This window comes from Lithobates pipiens, unplaced genomic scaffold (assembly GCF_037356315.1).
Source record: "Lithobates pipiens isolate NorthernLeopardFrog02 unplaced genomic scaffold, aLitPip1_a1.2 Scaffold_16, whole genome shotgun sequence".
Lineage (NCBI taxonomy): Eukaryota > Metazoa > Chordata > Amphibia > Anura > Ranidae > Lithobates > Lithobates pipiens.
Window position 1 is genome coordinate 270,135,588 of NW_027507748.1, and position 21,793 is coordinate 270,157,380.

At 45.6% G+C, this 21,793-nt stretch overlaps 1 protein-coding gene across 2 annotated transcripts in view; it reads right to left on the reverse strand.

The window, feature by feature from the left end:
* Positions 1-13,839, reverse strand: part of SYNRG (synergin gamma) — a 125,478-nt gene extending 111,639 nt beyond the window's left edge. For both annotated transcript variants that reach the window (XM_077481399.1, XM_077481398.1), the window contains exons 1-2: positions 13,717-13,839; positions 1,725-1,765 (exon numbers count right to left, since the gene is read on the reverse strand). In XM_077481399.1, coding sequence (XP_077337525.1) covers positions 1,725-1,765; positions 13,717-13,757 — 82 coding nt within the window. In that variant the 5' untranslated portion in view covers positions 13,758-13,839. The remainder of the gene's footprint in view (positions 1-1,724; positions 1,766-13,716) is intronic.
* Positions 13,840-21,793: the final 7,954 nt, after the last annotated feature.

The following is a 21,793-nucleotide window of genomic DNA, read 5'->3' on the forward strand; positions in this document are numbered from 1 at the left end:
CAAGAGGGCTGGCAGGGCCTGAAGATGGGTTACTGGACTTAGTAACCAAAGATAGGACAGCTAGCCCCAGAACTTTCTATCTGCTACACTATAGGGGCCCAAGGTCCCTGCCTGCAAAAGACAATTGGTAAGGCCTGGCTAAGCCAGTGTCAGGCCCAACTACTATCATGCTAGCTGTACCTGGAACATTACAGAGGAAGCGGGGTGCAGAAGCAGAAATGGAGTGAATCTACCACAGTGTATATTGTTTATTCCAGCAAGTTATGCAAAATTCCATTGGGCATCCCATATTTCCTATACCTCATACAAGTTCATACAAGTTTCCTACAGAGGCACCGCTAAACAAACATGAAATTTCTGTCCCATTTCTCCAAGGAAAATATCATGACATGCAGAATTGGCAGCAAGTGGTCTGATACAGAGGTAAAAGCTGATGTGATCTTTCATTTAGTTTCAGCATCCGTCTTCTAACCACCTCAAGTTCCAACGGTTTCACCACCTTCCTGCCCAGGTCATTTTTCAGCGATATCACACTTTGAATGACAAAATACTAAAGGCATGCAATGCTGCACCCAAATTTAATTTTTATCTTTTTGAAAGTTATAGTGACAATTGTTAAGATATTTCTATCAGCTCCATAGGCATACTTTGAATTACAACCCAAAACACATTCTGCTACTCCTCCTGAGTATGGGGATACCACACGTGAGACTTTCACTGGCGTGATTAAGCATCAGACATTGTAACTTGTGTGTGTCAAGCAAATCAAACAATTGTAACAAAACAATGTACTATAATGGTCATCTCTGTACTTGTGGTCAGGGAATATAGCTTAGTATAATGCCACCTATGACACTCCCTGTTTCTATAAACCAAATAAGCCTAGCCTATTGGTACGTGGCTGCTGCAGGAACTTCATGTTCAGTGGCCAGAAAGCACATGAGGCTGAAGAAAAGATGGAAAAAGGTGCAGCTGTGGGCTAAAGCCTGCAGATATGACATGACCCACAAACAGGCAAAGAATCAGTCCAGGCAGAAACAAGATTAATAAAACAGGCCAGGGTCAGTACTGGTGGTAGGCTGAGGAAACCCTACACTGGTGTGGGGGTGATCAGGATTACTGTTGCTGGATGCACTGATCTGGTGACAGCGGGACCTGTGTAGTGTAGCTGTGATGAGGAACACTTATACTGGCTTACACTGGTCTGGTGACACTGGGGACTAGTGTGGCAAAAAACAGGGACACCATTGCTGGTTTACACTGGTGTGGCAGTCATAAGAAACTGTTGCTGGCAAACACTGGTCTGGTGTGGTGGTGATCAGGAAAACTATAGCTTGCTGCACTGGTCTGGTGTGGTGGTATTCAGGGACACTAATTCTAGCTACACTGGTCTGGCAGCACTGTGGCAGCGATTGAAGAACTGTGGTGGGCGGTAAAACCTTGCGATTGAGGCATGGTTTTACTGCCCCTCAACAAGTACCCCCTTAGCTGTAGAAACAGTGCCCTTGAATGTATACATCACGGCTACAATGCAGTGATCTGGTGCGGCAGCGATTAGGGACACTGTAATTGGTGTGGCGGGGATTATGGATACTGATGGGCAGCACTGGTGGTGATCAGAGACTATGGCTAGCGATGCAGATAGTGATATTAGGGCAGCCAAGTGGGAAGCAGTTAAAAGCAAACAACTTTCCAGATCATAAATAAACACATTGCATACGCACCTTGAGATGATCCAATGCCGGTCCCTAAAGGAAATACAAAACTGTAAAAGGAAAAAAGAAATTAAAACAAAATACATTGAAAATGTTACATTGAAGACTGAAAGCAATTAATTCATAGCATTATCAACTATGCATATCTTCATTTTGTTGAGAGAAGTAAAACAAAAAAAATTCTCTATATGTAAAATATACAATGCAAAGATTTTAGTACACCTTTACTTAAAGTGGTATTAAAGCCTTGTTTTTTTTTTTTTAAATAACAAACATGTTATACTTATCTACTGCTCTGGGCTGCTCTGTGCAGTGGTTTTGCACAGAGCAGCCCAGATCCTCTTTTCAGGTCCCACACCAGCGCTCCCGTCTCCTCCCAGGTTGCTCCAGCTCCTCCCGGGTTCCTGCAGCTCCTCCCTCCCGTGGTTCTGTGTCCATTCACACACAGAGCCGTGGCTCGGCCCTGCCCCCTTCGTCTCCTGATTAGCTCACTGGTTGTGATGGACAGCAGCAGGTGCAAAAAGTCAATCAGGAATGCAAGGCTCTCGTGGACATCGCTGGATCGAAGGGGGAGGGGGAGTCAGCTCAAGTAAGTATTAGGGGGGCTCCTGAACAAAAGGTTTTTTACCTTCATGCATAGGATGCATGAAGGTAAAAAACCTTGTGCCTTTACAACCACTTTATAAGACCCTCTGTGAGGTTTTTATTGCTGTCCGAGTCCGGTTGGAGAGATTTCCCTTTACTTACTGTTCATATGGTGGATGTCAGACAGAACAGGAAACTGGAAGAAAATTCCTCTACCAGGGACACAGACAGAGATTCTCACTATTACACATGCTGTGCAAAACTGTAAAAGTTGGGCTTCTGAATAAAGTTACTAGCACTTTTTCCCATGAGAATACCATATTTATCTGCTTTACATGAGGACATGTAAAACGATCTGCTAAAAATGGGGATTTAAAAAAAAAAAAAAAATGCAAAAAAGGCTTTATCATGTAAAAACCAAGGTGCCAAGGTCTCTTTCTAATTAGTAAGCTGCAGCAGCTACTGCAATTTGATAGCAGGAAGGAAATTGATGCTGGAAGACGAACACAAGTACATCATTAATTATACACACGGCACGTTAAAAATTAGGACAATAAAGAACCCAGAAAACCTTGCCACAATCTCTATTCCCAGTCTACATATAAAAAGGTGTGTTTATAGTAAATCTAGAACTAGTAAAATGGCAGCTTCAAGAACATCTTAGCTGTTCAGCCATTGAAAGTAGGGTTGCAATGGTACCGATACCAAACATTTGCACAAGTACTCTTACTAATGCTCTGAACCTGAAACCGATACCTTTCAAAAGGAATAGGCTCAAATTGCACTACAAAGAATCGCATGCAATTTGAACAGGAATGTAGTGTGACTCCTGTCCGAATCGCATGTGTTTTTTCCACTGCTCTTGTATGAGCCCCGGCTTGACATAGCGACTTCAGCCTGGGCTCACACAGGAGCGATGGAGGAAACCCCATGTAATTTGGACAAGAATCGCATTGCATTCCTCTTTAAACTGCATGTGATTCTTTAAAATTACTACTACCTACCTGGCTCTTCAAAAGCTGGGTAAGGCCCCATTCAGAAGGGGTGGACTCAGTCAAGCAGATCTGCCTGCTCAGCAGGAGATCTCTCCACTGCATCAATCCTTTACTACTTTGGTGCAATTTTGTAGTACATTTCTAAGAAAACAATTCAAAATCCCATCTACATGTTTTCTGTGATGCATTTTTGCTTGCGATTTGTGCTGGTTGTTAAGAGCCAACACCAGCTGGCATCCTAACTAGTAACTCACCCCTTTCTGTCAAGGGTCCTTACACCAAAAAGAAGGCGTTGGGTCTCCCTCCCAAAACCCATACCAGACCCTTGTCCAAGCTTGCGGACTGGCAAGACGGATCCCATCCTCCCCTACACGTAAATGAGTAGGAGGTATATAGTACCGCTACACATTCACCATAAAAACGTCAAAGTCAATAAAAACACAAGACAGTCCTTTATTTAAAAAAAATGTCTGGCGATGCAAATCCATTGTCAAACACAATGACCTCGTTGTTCTTAGGATGCCAGCAGGTACTGTCTCCTTCACAAATGATGCCTCATCCCTGCTGTCAGTAGCAGCATCAGTTGTTGACTCATCCCTGCTACTGACAGCAGGTATGAGTTACGGTGGTAAAACATGCATTAAAAATGTATCATAAAAACGTACAAAGTCTCACTGCAGCTGCACTACGGTCAAAAACTGTGTTGCATCAGTGAGAACCTAGCCTTAGGTAGGGGGGAAACAAAAAAAAAAAGTGAACTGTTGTTTCTGGGCCCTACTACAGAAACAAATAATGGATTTCTGCAATTGTCAAGTCTAGGAGAATTTATTCAAGGGGGCTCTTTGGTGGTGGATGGTAATTGCAAGAATTTTTATTTTATTTTATTTTTTTTATCTAACAAAAAAATTAATCTATAAAAAATAAAAAAGGGGAAGAACAACAACACAGGAGCTATCCGATGACATTAAGTACCATGTGGGGCCACATTTATCCTGAGAAAAACAAGGTATAAATTTACCTGGATGCACTAAATACTGTAGTTGCAACGATACATACAGTTTTACTAACATGCTGAAGTAGTAAAACTAGTTTCAGGCATTCAGACTTGTTTGGATATTTGTCCAATAGCTTTTTCCCCAAAAGGATATTCTTGTACATAAAGACAGGCAGCCTTATACAGCCTGTACAGAGAGTCACAAAACCGGGTTTACACTATGTACACTATCACAAATCAAACACTGAAAGGCTTACTTGTGGGCAGCCCAGCCAACCAAATTTCCACAAGCAGCAGTAAACAAATATTGTGCAACACTAAAGCGTCCAGAGATTTCTAGAAAGTGAACACAGCTCTTTCCTTTTAACCCCGGTTCGCACCAGTGCGCCTTCAAAATCTCGCTACTTCAGCACAATTTCAAAGCCCAGATTAGTGCGATTTGCACCTCCGATTTCATTGCAGCTTTGTTTAATAGAATATGCAAATCGCAATGAAAAAAAAAAAAAATCAAAAAAGTAGTGCAGGAACCAATTTTCATAGTTACATAGTAGGCGAGGTTGAAAAAAAAGACCAAACTATGTGTGCGATTATATGTCAGTATTACATTGTATATCCCTGTATGCTGCAGTAATTCAGGTGCTTATCTAATAGTTTCTTGAAATGATCAATGACCCTCGCTGAGACCACCGCCTGTGGAAGGGAATGCAGTGGCGCTTTGCAGGTCGTTTTACCCCTTTTTCAGCCACTCGCAAGGGTTAAAAGTGCCCCGCTAGCGGGCGAAAACCTCTGCAAAAATGGCGCTTTACCGCTGATGCCCCAGTGTGAAAGGGGCCTTATTGCAGAAGAGATGCTGCATGTCAGTTTTGCAATAGTTACATAGTTAATCAGGTTGAAAAAAAAGAAATAACCAAACACCACACAATACTATGTACACAATCCTATACCCCCAGCAAAGCATGATCCAATTTTCTACAGCAGGGAAAAATCCTTCCTGATCCCAGAGAGGCAAATCGGATTTTCCCTGGATGAACTTTACCAATAAATGTTAGTGCCCAGTTATATTCTGTACATTTAAGAAAGAAACCAGGCCTTTTTTAAAGGAGCTGGCCAGAACCACCTCTGGAAGGAGTCTATTCCACATTTTCACTGCTCTTATTGTGAAGATAACATAGATAAAAATAAAGAAGCTGTAAGTTTGCAATTTATCATTTTTAGACTTAAAGTGGAGTTGCCCCCCAAAAAATAAAACTACTTAAAAATCTTAAAAAAAATCCCAAAAAAATAATTGGCAAAAAAAAAAATTTTTACTCCCCTCTAAATACCGGTTGCTAGGGGGTCCCTCGTAGTCTGCCTTCTTCATTGCCCGGGCTGGTGACATCACTTCCCCTCGCGCCGCACATTCACCTGGGACCTGTCACGTGTCCCAGGTGACTGTACGGCGTATCACGGCGCCCTGCGCCACTCGCGCATGCGCAGTGGGTGCCCGGCTGTGAAGCCACAGCCGGGTGCCCACAGTATGCATGACGGCGCCGCGAGCGGAGCGGGGAGCGAGGGGGGGGCTTCGTTCCCCCGCATCGCTGGAACCCGGGACAGGTAAGTGTCCGATTATTAAAAGCCAGCAGCTGCAGTATTTGTAGCTGCTGACTTTTAATTTTTTTTTTTTAGGGGGTACCCCACTTTCAGTTCCACTTTAAAACTGCACAGAAGTTGGCAACATACATATGATGTGCTATTCACATGGAATGTTCTTTAAAAGTGTATCTAAATAAAAAGAAACAATTATTAATTTGCAGCTCCCCAGTCTTACTACTTCTCTTTAGAAAGCAGCCACAGTCCTGGCAGAAAAGCCTGTACCCTGCCAGCATGTTGCAGAGAAGTTGGTATTTCTGTGGAATCAATGGTGGTCTCTGTAGAGATTTGAGAAGCTTCCTGTTGAGTCAACGCTAGAGCTCCCAAACAGCCAGAAGAATGAGCTTTATTGATTGTAGAGCTATAGGTCTGACTCGGCAGGGTCCTTTTCTGTGGCATGCCGGTAGGGGACAGGCTTTTAAGCTGGGTACACATGGGCTGGCCGAAAACAGTTGGTTTGGCAGGAACTGGCCTGACTTTTGACCAGTGTGTATAGCGCCTCGTCTGACAAAAGACGGTTTTAAGACCGACTTATGTAAAATAAGCATGCTGGAAGACCAGCATTCAATGAGCTTCGAGCGCTGATCACTGGGGGGGGGGGGGAGGTTCCCCTGTCAGAACACAATAGCTCAGCGGGTATGCGCTATTACAGCGATCTGCAAGTTTCGTTTTTTTTTTGTTTCGTCTGCTGGGTTGAATGAATAAATAAACTTCCCGTGTGTCCCAAGCATTATAGGCAACTGCTTTCTAAAGAAAGTAAACTGTAAGACTTGCCTGAACGTAATTAGCTGAATGAATTCAAATTGGGAGGTTGTTTTCAATATTTTAAAAAATGTACAGGTTTCTTAAAGTGGATGTAAACCCTCACATATACTGTACCCAGTGAAGTGATTGGCCTCCGTGATACAAAGAGATGAAACAAATCCTCCTACATAAGTTGTACAGGCATACTCCACTTTTAAGTACACAATGGGACCAAAGCATGTATGTAAAACGAAAATGCACTTAAAGCGGGAGTCCGCCGGGACTCCGCGTTTTTTTTTTTTTTTTTTTAAAAGCCAGCAGCTACAAATACTGCAGCTGCTGACTTTTAAAATAGTGACACTTGCCTGTCCAGCGTGCCCGCGATGTCGGCACCCGAAGCCGATCTCTAGATCGTCTCTCGGGTCCTGCCGCCGCCATCTTGGGTATGGGAATCAGGAAATGGAGCCTTTCGGCTTCATTTCCCGGTTCCCTACTGCGCATGCGCGAGTTGCGCTGCGCAATAAGGACAGTCCCCGCTGCCTCTGGGATCTGTGTGTTTCCCAGCAGGCAGCAGGGCACTTGCGGAAAGGGGCGGGCACTTGCGGAAAGGGGCGTAATCTATGCCCCTTTCCGCAGAGAGCTATCCCGGAAGTGGGTGCAGATACCTGTACTGTACAGGTATCTGCACCCCCCTCCCCCCTGAAAGGTGCCAATTGTGGCGCCGGAGGGGGGGGGGGTTCCGATGAGCGGAAGGTCCACTTTAGGGTGGACCTCCGCTTTAAAGTGAAGCAATACCTTTTTTTCACTTCTCAATGCATGTAAATACACTAGCTCCATGTGAAACCTTGGTCAGCTTGACATGACACTGCTCCCGATTCATACGTGCCAAAGTGACAGGGACACCAAAATTGGGGACCCAGGACTACAACATGGTAGGTGGTTCAGGAGCAGTGCCATGTCAAGCTGACCAATATTTCCCATAGACCCCAATGTTAACCACTTGCCACACACCCAGTGTCAGATAACTGTGGGGCTGTGTGGCTCTCGTTCTGGGTGGACATCATACGACATCATCCCAGAGCAGCCACGTTGTGTTGCTAGGACACAGCATGGCCTACCTCGATCTCTGTAAAGAGCCAATGACATGGCTCTTTAACCATGTGATGGGCTGTTTCCAATCACAGCCGGTCACATGTAAACACGGAAGTGCCGGTAATTGGCTCTCATCGCCTCACACTGACAGTGTGTGGTGAGGAGAGCCAATCAACGGCATCGCCTCACAGGGGACAGCAAGACAGGTAATCAGGGCACTGATCATCCAGGCCTAGGCTATAAGATTACCAAGACTCTGAAACCAAGGCCAAGACTATACAGTGGTTTAACAGAACAGGTTTCACTCATAACAGGACTCTCCATGGTCAAACAAGGCAGTTGAGTGCGCGTGCTCAGTGTCATATCCAGAGGATGTCCTTGGGAAATAGACATATGAGTGCTGCCAGCATTGCTGCAGAGATTGAAGGGGTGGGGAGGGTCAGCCTGTTAGTGCTCAGACCATACACTGCATCAAATTGGTCTGCATGGCTGTCGTCCCAGAAGAAAGCTTCTTCTAAAAATGATGCAAAAGCCTGCAAACAGTTTGCTTAAGACAAGCGGACTAAGGTTATGGATTACTGGAACCATGTCCTGTGGTCTATTGAGACCAAGATAGACTTATTTGGTTCAGATGGTGTCAAGCGTGTGTGGCGGCAACCAGGTGAGAAGTACAAAGACAAGCTTGTCTTGCTACAGTCAAGCATGGTGGTGGGAGTGTCATGGTCTGGGGCTGCATGAGTGCTGCTGGCACTGGGGAGCTACAGTTCATTGAGGGAACCATGAATGCCAACATGTACTGTGACATACTGAAGCAGAGCATGATCCCCTCCCTTCGGAGACTGGGCAGCTGAGCAGTATTCCAATGTGATAATGACCCCAAACACACCTCCAAGACGACCACTGCCTTGCTAAAGAAGCTGAGGGTAAAGGCGATGGACTGGCCAAGCGCGTCTCCAGACCTAAACCCTATTGAGCATCTGTGGGGAATCCTCAAAACGGAAGGTGGAGGAGCGCAAAGTCTCTAACATTCACCAGCTTCGTGATGTCATGGAGGAGTGGAAGAGAACTCCAGTGGCAACCTGTGAAGCTCTGGTGAACTCCATGTCCAAGAGGGCTAAGGCAGCGCTGGAAAATAATGATGGTCACACAAAATATTAAAACTTTGAGCCCAATTTGGTAATTTTCACTTAGGGATGTACTCACTTTTGTTGCAAGCGATTTAGACCTTAATGGCTGTGTGTCGAGTCATTTTGAGGAGACAGCAAATTTACAATGTTATGCAAGCTGTACACTCACTACTTAACATTGTAGCAAAGTGTCATTTCTTCAGTGTTGTCACATGAAAAGATATAAAATATTGACAAAAATGTGAGGGATGTACTCACTTTAGAAATTATATATAAGAATGGACTACAACTACCAACAGCCTTTGCGGATCTTTGCTTGTATTTCTAAATTTGCTACGATGGCGCTGTTGAGCGCTCTGGTAGTTCATTGATTCTTCCTGTCAGTGTAAAACTACCTGCCCATATCAGGTACTAGCAGACAGCTTACACTGTCGGTCTGCAGGAGACCTGAATGGTATCGGCGATCTGCTGACCTGGTGCAATGCTTTCCTTTTACCTGAAAAAAAGATGTGTATTTATTATTTTTTGTTAAAAGGAGAACTTATCCTTTTGAAGCAGTTGGAGGGCATTAAAAACATGGCTGAATCACACATCTGCACTTAGCCTTAGCCCAGGTTCACAATGCCCACGTCTTCCGTGTCAGACCCCCAGAGTAGATTTGGCACGGCATGCAAGTTCTTTAACAGAACTCAATGCAAGATGGACCAAGTTGCACCGATTAGAATGGTTTGATTGTACTGAATGGCCCAATACCCCTTATTTTGGCTACCGATTCTGTTGTAGTCCATTCACTAAATGAATGACGTGGCCAGGTGTTTTCTTTAGATTGTGGCAATGTGCAGGGGGAGGGAAGATCACCGCTCGCTGCCAAAAACGGGGGTTCGGGGGGAGGGGTTCAGGGGCTGGTACATTTGTAAAATGGTCAGTGATTTTTTTCAGCGGGAACATGGGGGAACGCAGTTCCGGAACCTCTAGCACTAGGGGTCTATTGTTGCTGAGGAGGTCTACTGTTTCTGGTGGGGGATCTATTGTTGCTGGGGGGTCTTATATTGCTGGGGGTTAGCTGTTGCTGGGAGAGATCTACTGTTGAGGAAGGGATCTATTGTTGTTGGCTACCATAAAAGTCTATTGAAGCTGGCTGTGAGAGATCTGTTGTTGATGACAAGAGCCTATTGTTGCTTGTGGGGGGGGGGGAGATTTTGTTGTGGGTGGTCCATTGTTGATGGGGGAAATCTATTGTTGCTGGGGGGGGGGGGGCTCTATTGTTACTGGCTGCAGGGGATCTATTTTAGTGCTTTTCTTGTTATTACCAAATTCCATCCAATTTACAAAATGATACTTCTGTATTCTCTAAAAAATGCAGTACTGGGAGATGGGTAGGAAGTGAAACCAAGAAATGGTGCTCGTAGGTGGGCAGGGGCAGAGAAAAAAAAAAGAAGAGGTGACTCAGAAAGGGGGAGTTCCTGCACCTATTCTCTGAGAAAAAAAAACCCTGAAACTGGTACGTCACATGAATATGGGTATAACATGTAACAGGTTACAAAAAGGTGAACTTATCCTTTAAGGTGGATATAAACCCTTACATACACCCAGTGAAATGACTGGCCCCAGGTGATACACAGAAATGAAACAAATCATCCTACACAAGTTGTACTTGTTCATCTTCAGCTATTTGTCCTGCACATCCTAAACTCCGGAGATGAAAAGGATTTTTCACAGACTCACAAAGCTGGGGGCCGAGAGTACTCAAAGCTAACTGGAGGGACACACTCCCCTTCACATAGATACAGGCCGTGTGATGCAGCTCCCTCCCCTGTCACCTATTTACCTCTCGATGTCAGGAAAACCTGTCAGAAGTGACTCCTGCTAATCACAGAGGAAGTAGACAGCAGACATAAACAACACTTTGTGCTTTGGAGAGAGGCAAGAAATTTCAACAGCTGAAAATGGCATTATTCCCATAAGAAAAAAAAAAAAAGGAAGAAGAAGAAGAAGAAGAAGTGCTGATAATGGAATCGAAAGCGCACATGATTTTGTCACAAATTTACAGGGATGTGACTATACTGCGATTTTGACGTGACTTTACTATGCTTATATTGTGTTTTTCATAGGTCATGCAACTAAAAAAACGACATCAACAACAAAGTTGTGCTATTGATGTGTTCTTGCTGTGTTTTCAATGCGCATCAATGGGGAGATGAGTTTTTTTTTTTTTTATTGACAAAAAAAATGCAGCAAGTAGAGCTGCACAATTAATCGTTAAGAATCGAGATCGCGATTCTTTCCCCCTAGCAATCTTAACAAACCATTTTCTTGATTCTATGCAGAGTTCTCTGCTCAAGACAGCTGTCAAAAAAAAAAAAAAAAAAAAAAAAAAAGGTAGTCTGCCAAGTGTCACAACATTCTCTGATCTGTTTTGTTCTCTAGATCAAAGGAATTAACTTCTGTCCGTAAATGAGGGAAGTTTTACCACTTAAAGTTTTTGTTCTGAATGGTTACCTGGATATTGCAGTTTTAGATTGAGCTTCCCGTCTCTGCCACCCGCGGATATGTCCGTCATATCCGACGGTGCACTGTCTCCTGGGAGCTGTGTGTCATAATTCCCAGGAGTCAGTGTGGATGGCTGCCGCTTGTTATCACTGCGAGATGTACATACTGCGCATGTGTGAGAACGGAACGGGGTATGCTGGTCGCTCAGCTGCACCATAACCAGGAAGATGGTGCTTGTGCGCTTCATATGCCTACAAGCAATATGGAACATGCCAGGGATAGAAAAATATAAGAAATCGTATGATCTAAAAATCGTCAATCGATCCCTAAACAGCGAGTCATATAAATAATAGTATTTTAAAAAATATATATATCCGTCCAAAAAAGTTTATATGGTTGGAACTCCGCTTTAAAAGGGCTAAATCTTTTTCTGACACTTGTTGGTTTCAAGTTAAAAATCATTATTTTTTGCTTGAAAATTACTTAGAACCCCCAAACATTATATATATTGTTTTTTTAGCAGAGACCCTAGAGAATAAAATGTTGGCTATTGCAATATTTTATGTCACACGGTATTTGCGCAGCTGTCTTTCAAATGCAATTTTTTGGGAAAAAAAAATACACTTCAATGAATATTAAAACAAAATAAATAAAACACGAAACAGTAAAGGTAGCCCAATTTTTTTTTGTATAATGTGAAAAATGTTATGCCGCAAGAATCGTGATCTTCACTCTAAGCAAAAAAATAAAATAAAAATTATATATTATATATATATATATATATATATATATATATATATTTTTTTTTTCTCTCTCTCTCTCGCAATTCTCGCAGCAAACATAATTTTTAACACCAAAATGGAAGCGCAAGGGACCAGTGTTTACAACCACTTTATGCTGCAGCTGCAACAGCAACAGATGGGAGGGGGGGGGTGTTTATATGCCGCTGGTGAGGAGGAGCTCCTGCGTGTTCTCACCCCCCACGTGCAGAGCCCGCCAAGAAGTCGTGCAGTGCTGTGCTAATAACAAACAGTGAGACATTTCCCGATCTCTGCAGCCGCGCATCGGGGCAATGTCTCACTGCCTGTGATTAGCGCAGTGCAGTGCTGACTTCCTGGCGGGCTCTGCGAACACCTAATGCTGGCCATACACTATACGAAAAATCAGGCTAACCCAATTTCGCAAAAAAGGAACGTTCGGCCGTGAGCACAAACGATGGTGGTGGATCATTCAGTGGACATAAATAAATAAAATTTTATGTTAATTTTTTTTTTTTTTAAACATACTTAGTGCAGACAGGTCAGACGAAAACACATTAACCTTTCAATTTATCGTTTCGGCTCAAAAAACAAAACAAAAAAAAAACATCCAAACGATTATCGATGTTGTGCCCATTAACTGGCCAAAAAGAAAAAAACGGTCTAATGACCGAACTTCGGCCGATTTTTCGTATAGTGTATGGCCAGCATTAGCCGCAGGCTGTGATGCTTCAAGAACTGCGGCAAAAATTACACAACAGGTTACGAAAGGGAAACGCTGCAAAATGCCCAGCAATTGCTTTTGCAATAAATAGGATTAAACCAGACAGCGACATAAATGTCACATCACCTCCTACACTACCTGTCAACTGCCTCTGAAAAGTGACCCAAAATCATGGATCACTCCTCAGCCTAAGGATTTGATTACACTAAAATGTAGTGGGCTGGTTGTGTACATTGTGTAGGGCAGCATGACATTAATATTTTGCATTGATATTTATTTTTTGTAACGCTGCACAAAGTTGTGTTGCTTAAAAAAATAAATAAAAAAGCTCTGGCATGAACAGAACACACAGTAAACAATGGTTTTCTACATGCCCTAGCATCAATCTACACAGATGGCCTGAATGAGACCCAAGAGGGCTGTAAATTCTACACTGTATAATGTGATTAATATAAAACACAGGAATACTTGGGGGGGGACAAAAGCAGCATAGAAAACAGGAAATGACCTTGTGGAATCTGATTGGCTGCCATGAATATCATGTCATTATCCTGCACCCTCTTATAATAAACCCCCTGTCATAACTATGAAGAGTCATTCATAATTCTAACTGCAGAAAAAAAAACATTGCATTTCCTAATAAAACTTTATTGACTGATGTGTGCTGTACAGACATACATCTAATAAACTGTCATACACGGAGAGCCTATCAATGACTGCTGCCCCAACTCACTACGTATGGTCCTGTGTCACCACCTTATGTGATATGACAGCTCCACCCTGCTCCCACCTGAGCACGACATGTCCTCCCACACCCCACCGGCTATGGAAACCCCCCCTCCGTGTATGAAGTATCTACACACCTGCCACTGCCGGCACCCCCGGCTCCCGGTCTCATTGCCATCTTTCCGTGCTGTAAATACAGGGGCACAGCCTACTTCCGCCAGTAGAACGACATCAACTTCCGGTGCTCTCTGAGGACTATTCCCGTGCTGTGTCCCAGAACAATGTGATACACGCACACTCACGTGTCTTGTCTCAGAGTCTGAACATAATACACTGCCATAGGAAACCTGAACCATGTCAGCTGCAAGCAGGAGCCCCCAAATGTCATAAGGAGCTATGCCCAGTACAAAACTAGAAATGAAAACACTTCCACACCAGGCCTCTTCTGGCACTTGTTGTTTACATAAAAATATATATATACATGTATAAAATGCAGTTGTATGTAATCGCAATGAACAATTGAAAGTGGTCGCTGTGCCTGGAGTCTTGTGCTTTTAACAGCGGCAGGACAGCTGCCCGTGTGAAAGAGGCCTTATGGTGGGTCTTTGGTGAGATATCAGGGCTCTAAACAGACCCCTGACATCTCTTTGAGACAGAAAAAGGGACTGAGGACAGGGATTCCCCAGTCCTTTTCTAAGCATTGAAGATGAATGGACAGAAGACAGCGGCTCCTATCCATTTATAAACTGAGAATAGTCAGACATCCCAACCTGCAAAAACTAATTTCAGGGAGGTGGCAAACTCATTTCAGAGAGGTCACGCTGGCGCCGACCCCATCGACTGGGCAAACATCAGGGCACGGGGCACACAGCAGGGCATGGGTCACACATCAGGGCACATCATGGGGCACACAGCAGGGAATGGGGCACACAGAGAGGCATGGGACACACAGCAGGGCATGAGGCACACTGGGCACACATCAGGACATGGGGCACACAGTAGGGCACACATCATGGGGCACACAGCTGGGCACACAGTGGGGCATGAGGCATACAGGAGGGCACACAGCAGGGAACACATCAGGGCACAGGACACACAGCGGGCATGGGGCACACAGCAGGGCAGGGGACACACAGCGGGACACTGGGCACAGAGTGGGACACTGGGCGCACAGCAGGGCACACAGCGGGGCATGGGGCACACAGCAGGGCATGAGGCATATAGGAGGGCACTCAGCAGGGCACACATCAGGACATGAGGGTCACTGGGCACACATCAGGACAAGGGGCACACAGTAGGGCACATCATGGGGCACACAACGGGCATGGGGCACACATCAGGACCTGTGGCACACAGCAAGGTAAACAGTGGGGCATGGGGCACACAGCGGCACACAGCAGAGCATGGGACAGACAGCAGGGCAAACAGTAGGGACTGGGGCACAAAGTAGGGCACTATGCACACAGCAGGGCATGGGGCACATAATGGGGCACACAACAGGGCACTATTCACACAGAAGGGCATGGGGTACACATCACAGCAAGATCCAAGCAGCTGCTGTTACATTACTTGCAGAGTAGCGTGGGAAGCGGCTGTCAGTACCTCTCGTGGCATGCTCCTCCCTACCGGCCCCTCCTATCTTCTAGTCTGCAAAGCGGCAGTCAAAATGCAATATACAGTTACTGTTAAATTTGGTGAATGCTACAGTATATGCAGCTATACTACTGTAAATATCTTCTCTGAAGTGTTTATTTCCCTCTGCCTGTGAGAAGGAAGATGGCTCAAGAAAAACAGGATTTTATCAATGGTAAAGCAGGAGAAGAATCTTTTATATACACGGCGCTGTATATACAAAAATAATTCTGTGAACTATCGCAACAAGGAGGGGTCGGCGGGGAGGAGTGAGGAGTGTGTCATGAGAGGTCTCAGCGTAGCATGGGGTGTGTCTCCAGATCTCCCAGCTCTGTCCCCTCCCCTCCCCTCGCCACAGACAGAAGATGGAGCAGTTCGAGCGGGCGCCGCGGCTGTAATCCATTCGGCCACTCGGGTTGCTCTGTCTGTGGCTGACTGACAGCCGGGAGATCGCCCGGCGCTCGCGGGTGTCCGGGAGCCCGCAGCCAAATGTAGGAGACTTGGGAAGTCTGCACAGTAAACTGTCAGGAAAGACTTACTGCGACTAGTAGTTCCGTGCGCCCGCCTGTGCACGTGCGGGCGCATGGCCATTGGTGCCAGAAGCGCTATTTAAACCCTGTCATGTCAGAGGAATCTTGCTGCCAGATCTACAGCATTTCCTGAGTGTTCCAGTGTTCCTGATCCGTTCCTGTGACTACCCGCTTGCCTTATGACCATCTTTGCCATCCGCCTGCATCTGACCCCGGCTTGTCCACGACTTCTCTCCTGCCTGATCCTTTGGCTTATCTGCACCAGTCTGTTACCGACCCAGCTTGTCTAGTGACCACCCGTTTGCCTTCTGCACCTGTTTCAGTACTGCTTTCCTGTGTATGACCTGGCCTGCCTGACCTGCCTGTGTCTCAATCCTTGGGACCATCCATCCGAATCCTGTGAGCGCCTGTCTCCCAGCTTCAGCTTCCAGTCTGCTGCATTCCACCTGCTGTTCCTGCTGTTCCAGCTATGTCCGAAGCATCAGACCTGCTTATTAGCTGTTGATCCTGGCAGGCACTCATGCTGTCCTGCACTCCTGTGCCTCCTATCTGCTCTACCAGGGGCTGCGAGTCAGGACTGTAAGGGAGGCCTCCCTCTGCATATCGGGCTCAATAACCAGGTGCATGACAGTAAACACAGGTTACTCTACTCAGTTTTCCCAGGACACAGGAGGGATCTCGCTCGCTGTGTCCAATTCAGAAAAGGTAGGGGCTGGTAAATGACCGGTCCCTTCCTCCACTCTCCATCCTGACAGATACCCACAGACGGTGGGAGAGGCTGGAAGCCGACTGTGGGGGATAAGGGATCTGGAGAAAAAAGGGGGGTGTAGGACACGGAGGGGGCTGGAGGAGGAGGATACAGGGAACAGTTGGGGATGATCGGTGCAGCAGGAGGGACAGCTGTGATCACCGATCTCCCTGCATAGCTTTTTAGCTGACACATGTGGGAGGAAGAGAAGGAGAAGCGGATGTCAGCTATACAGGGAGATTGTTGTTCACAGCTATCCCTCCTGCTGCACTGATCATCCCCAACGGTGAACCAGAGGATCATCCAGGATCAGCCCCACGGGATATCAGGCAGCACTTACGGGTGTCTGGGAGCCGCCCCTGAAATGTGGGAGGCACCTCGCAGGCGACTTGGAATGTCTGTGGTGGGTGGTTGGCACATCCCTGGATGTATATAAAATAGAAATACCCCCTGAAGATTGCATTTTAATGGCAACAACACTACCAAGGTTATATAAAACCAATGTTTATTGAAGCATATAAAAAATGATTGTAGCGGCCATTTACCAGTTGCAGGGTGGCCTTGACTTAATAGGCTTACCGGTTACCTTCTCTCGGCCTGCTCTTCCACTTCTAGGGGTTCCCAGGCTTGATACCCAAGGACTTGTACACTGACACAGATGAAGTCCTTTCAAAAAGGTTTTATTCTGCAGTAGAACTTTCAATTAACACAGTCTCTTAGGGAACAGAGGGCACGGGTGAAGAACTTAGGCACCTTGAACTGCAGGTCTAGCAAAGTCTCTATTTCCACCCAGAGTGTAGCCACACGCAGCTGGGTACTTCATGGCTGAACAGACCTCTAGCCAGAGATCATGGCAGTCAGCATGTTGACTCAAACTTGAACAAACAACTTAAGGGCAAACAGGAACCTTTTTCCTCCATACCTGGAACGTTTTCCGTCTCCTCTATGGTACTGGAAAAGTGTGAATTCGTCAATGTCCTTCTCAACTCAGTAACCAGGCACTTATCAGGATGCCACTTGCCGGCCCTCCTCCGAAGAGTCCTCCCCCGGTCACTCCCACGAGCTGCGGTGTCCCTCCAAGCCGAGAGCACACCCGGACACTTTGAATCCTCCCTCAGTTACTGCACCTCGGACCAGCAGGTTCCGAGACTCAAGAACGGACGGATCCCTACCCCAGACCAAGCAGGTCCATCAGGGGCCACTGACAGGAACATGTTGCGGGGTGTCGAACACCCCATGACTGGGACCCTCACGGAGCTACCTCACTCCTGGAACCAGACTAGACCACACAGGTCTCTCGAACAACTCTGGAACCCCGAACACATGACCCACACCCCTTTAAGTACCCCTTCCCAGACTCCTCAGCGGGCCCCGGCACTCCCACTGATTGGCTCCGAGAAGGCCGATACCCAAACATTCAACCAGACTTGGCTCTAGCCTGTCATGTGCACCTCACCGTCCACATGACCAGGCGGAACTTCCAAATACAGCCTGGCCAGACTGGTGTTAAGGCCTACCTACACAATTGACTCTCAGAACCTTTATTGTTCTGAGGCCAAAAAACTAAATTTACAGGCGTTTGATCCCAAATGTCATCCGCTACATTAACAATCACACATGTGATGATCTATAAAAACAGAGCAAAAACATGACAAATACATTGCAAAAATACAAATAGGCATATGATAAAGTGTTTTGTTACTCTCCAGTATCCAAAAGAAATTTTCGGTATCCGACGCATTATAGGTTCAGGCCGTTCATCAGGGGTACTTATATAGGAGAATCTATGTTCAACAACTTGTCTGATAAATAAGAAAAACAAGAACGTTATGATATATGCCTATAGGTAAGCCTATTGTCAGAAACCATAAATCTGACTGAGACAAAAGTACAGTTAAAGCACACTTGTTTAATAATAATAAAAAAAGGCAAACAGAGTAAATGTAGTCCAAATATAGCCAGAGTTCAGGAACCAGAACGCAGAGTCAGACAAGCCAAAGCGTCAGGGAGCCAGAGATGAGAGTACTAGAACAGCAAGCAGGATCTGGAGCCAGAAGGAATGTCAGCCGAGCAAGTCTTTAACTGCAACACAGGAGAACGTCTCTAGAGATGTGACCAAGGCAAAGGCAGAAATCATCTGAACTGGACAGCTTAATTAGGCAGGACTGACAAGCAGGATATCATCAACAGGTGAGTCACTGTGAAGAGATAGGAGCTGGCAATTAGCCGACAGCTGAGGACCAGCTTAGAGAAGGAAGGCAAGAGGGAATATGAAGTCGGAGGTTTGCAAGATGACAGCCAGACCTTGTGTCTCCAACCTGGTAAGAAGGCGCAGGCAGGCGTCTGCGGTTAGCATGGAATCTGTAGCTATCATTAGCATGTCACAAAGCCTCCTGGACTTGTGCCCAAGTGGAATGAAGACCACGGAGATGCTTCTCTAACACAGGAATACTCTGCGGAACAAACTAGTGAGTTAACATGGAAGGTTGGAAACCATAGTTCGCCATAAATTTGGACAATCGGGAAGCAGAATTCAAGGCACTATTGTGAGCAAACTCCACCCCACGGTAAGAGGTCTGACCAGTTGTTATGATGGTCAGAAATATAGCAATGGAGGAATTGCTCCAAGGACTGATTGGCTTGTTCTGCGGCCCCATCAGAGTGCGGATAATACGCAGAGGAGAAAGCAAGCTGAATTCCCAACTGTGCACAAAAGGCTCGCTAGAACCGAGACACAAACTGACTACCCCTGTCAGAAAAATCACCTTGCATAGCCAATGTAAGCAAAAGATCTCCCAAGCAAAAATGGAGGCCAGTTCTTTAGAAGTGTGCAACTTCTTTAGTGGAATACAATGAGACATTTTCCATTTTCGAGAATAGGTCAACCACCATAAGGATAACTGTGTTGACCTGGGTGTTGGGTAACTCCACAAGGAAATCCATAGACAGGTGGGTCTAGGGCCTTTCTCCATTGGGAATGTGTTGTAGGAGGCCCACTGGAATGTGTCGTGGAGTCTTAATCTGAGCACACATGGAAAAGGCAGCTACTAAGGCGGTTACATCAACACGTAGACTAGGCCACCAGATTTGTTAAAAATGGCCCAAAAGAGTTGGTTCTTCCCAGGGTGACCAGCAGCCTTGGAAGAATGGTAAGTCTGGAGCATGGCAGTACGGAGACTCTCTGGGACAAGGCAGCGGTCAGGAGGTTTCTCAGGAGAAGCATGGACCTGAGCAGCAAGAATTTTGTCACCCAAAGGAGAAGTGAGGCTGGTGCGAACCGTAGCCAGAGTATGATCAGGAGGAATCACAGGAACCGGAACCGACTCCATCTTGGAAGTGGAGGAAAATTGTTGTGACAAAGCGTCAGCCCTTACATTCTTAGTACTGTAAGAATGAGACAATGTAGTTGAAATTAGACAAGAAAAGAGCCCATCGTACCCTTTTGGGAGAGAGGTGTTTAGCCTCAGACAAGAATGTGAGATTCTTATGGTCAATAAGAATGAGAACCAGCACAGTGGTACCTTCCAGATGTCTCCATTCTTTCAGGGCTAAAATGATCGTTAACAGCTCTCTGTCACTAATCTCGTAATTGCACTCCACAGGTGACAATTTCTTGGAAAACTAGCCACAAGGATGCATAGTGCTCTCAGAGGTAAGACGTTGAGACAGAAGAGCGCCAACTCCAGTCTCAGAAGCTCAAGGATAAAAGGTAATGTAGTATCAGGATGTGCCAACACAGGAGCAAAAACAAAGGCAGCCTTGAGACCCTTAATGGACTTCAGGAGACCAACTCTGTGATTTGCCATCCTTTCTGGTCATATCAGTCAGGGGCTTGACCAGAGACAAGAATTACCTTTCAATAATAGTTGGCAAAGGCAAGAAAATGCTGCAGAGGATGTAAACCCACGGGTCAGGGCCACTGTAGGACTGCTGAAAGTTTCTCTGGGTCCATCGAAAAACCAGCAGTGCAAATTACATAACCCAGGAACTTAACCAGTTCATGATGGAATTCGCAGTTCTCCAATTTACAATAGAGATTGTTCTCTCTTAGTTTCTGAAGCCCAAGATAGGCATCTATGTGGTGGTTCTCCAGGGACTTAGAAAATATGAGGATATCATTGAGATAAACCACCACACATAACTGCAACAAATCCTGGAGGACATCGTTAATAAATTCCTGGAAAACTGCCTGGGCGTTACAAAGACCAAAAGGCATTACAAAGTATGAATAATGTCCTGTTCTAGTATTAAACACAGTTTTCGCCCTCCTTAATTCTCATGAGATTGTATGCCCCTCTCAAATTAAGCTTCATGAAAATTGTTGCTCCCTTGAGGTGGGCAAATAACTCCATAATCAACAGAATCGGATAGGCATTCTTAATCATGAAACTATTGAGACCCCTATAATCATTACAAGGTCTCAGTTCACCATGCTTCTTTTTCACAAAAAAGAAACCAGCACCAGCAGGAGACGAGGATTTGCAGATGAAACCTAGAGAAAGCGCATCTGCAGCATACTCCTCCATGGCCTTATCCTCCAAAACCGACAAAGGATAAACCCAGCCATGAGGGTGTATGGCACCAGGTTGAAGGTCAATTGCGCAATCATATGACCGGTGTGGCGGCAAACTACCGAGTTTGAACTTTGTCAAAGACTTCGCTAAAATCGTGGTACTCCCCCGGCAGGGAGGAGAGTGAAGAGGTGCACAGGACCTTGGTTACCTTCTGGAAGCATGTCTTGCTACATTGTGGTGACCAGCAGAGAACCTCAGGATGGAGCCAATCAAAAGAGGGGTTGTGCCTCTATAACCAAGGATAATCAATAACCAGCGGAAACTTAGGTGAAGAATCCCTTGAGTTAAAGTCTATTTGAGATAGATTGGCCAGTCTCTTTCCATATAAGTGGACTTGTGCACAGACTGATGAACTGGCAATATATTTTTTCTTTCAGGACTCATATTATGTGACCCTATTTTGTTATTATATTGTTTATGCACTGTGGTATTTATCTAGCACCAGGGATTATACCCTGCACATATTGTGGTCTGCACCTGCTTATTAATTAGCACACCAGCTTTCTCTTTGTTGAGTATAGGTCACTTATACTAAGGCTGCTTTCACACTGGGGCGAGAGCAGCGTCGGCGGTAAAGCGCCGCTATTTTTAGCGGCGCTTTACCGTCGTTTTAGCGGCGCTTTGCCGGCGGTATTGCCGCGGTGTCCCATTGATTTCAATGGGTAGGAGCGGTATAGGAGCGGTGAATACACCGCTCCTTCACCGCTGCAAAGATGCGGCTAGCAGGACT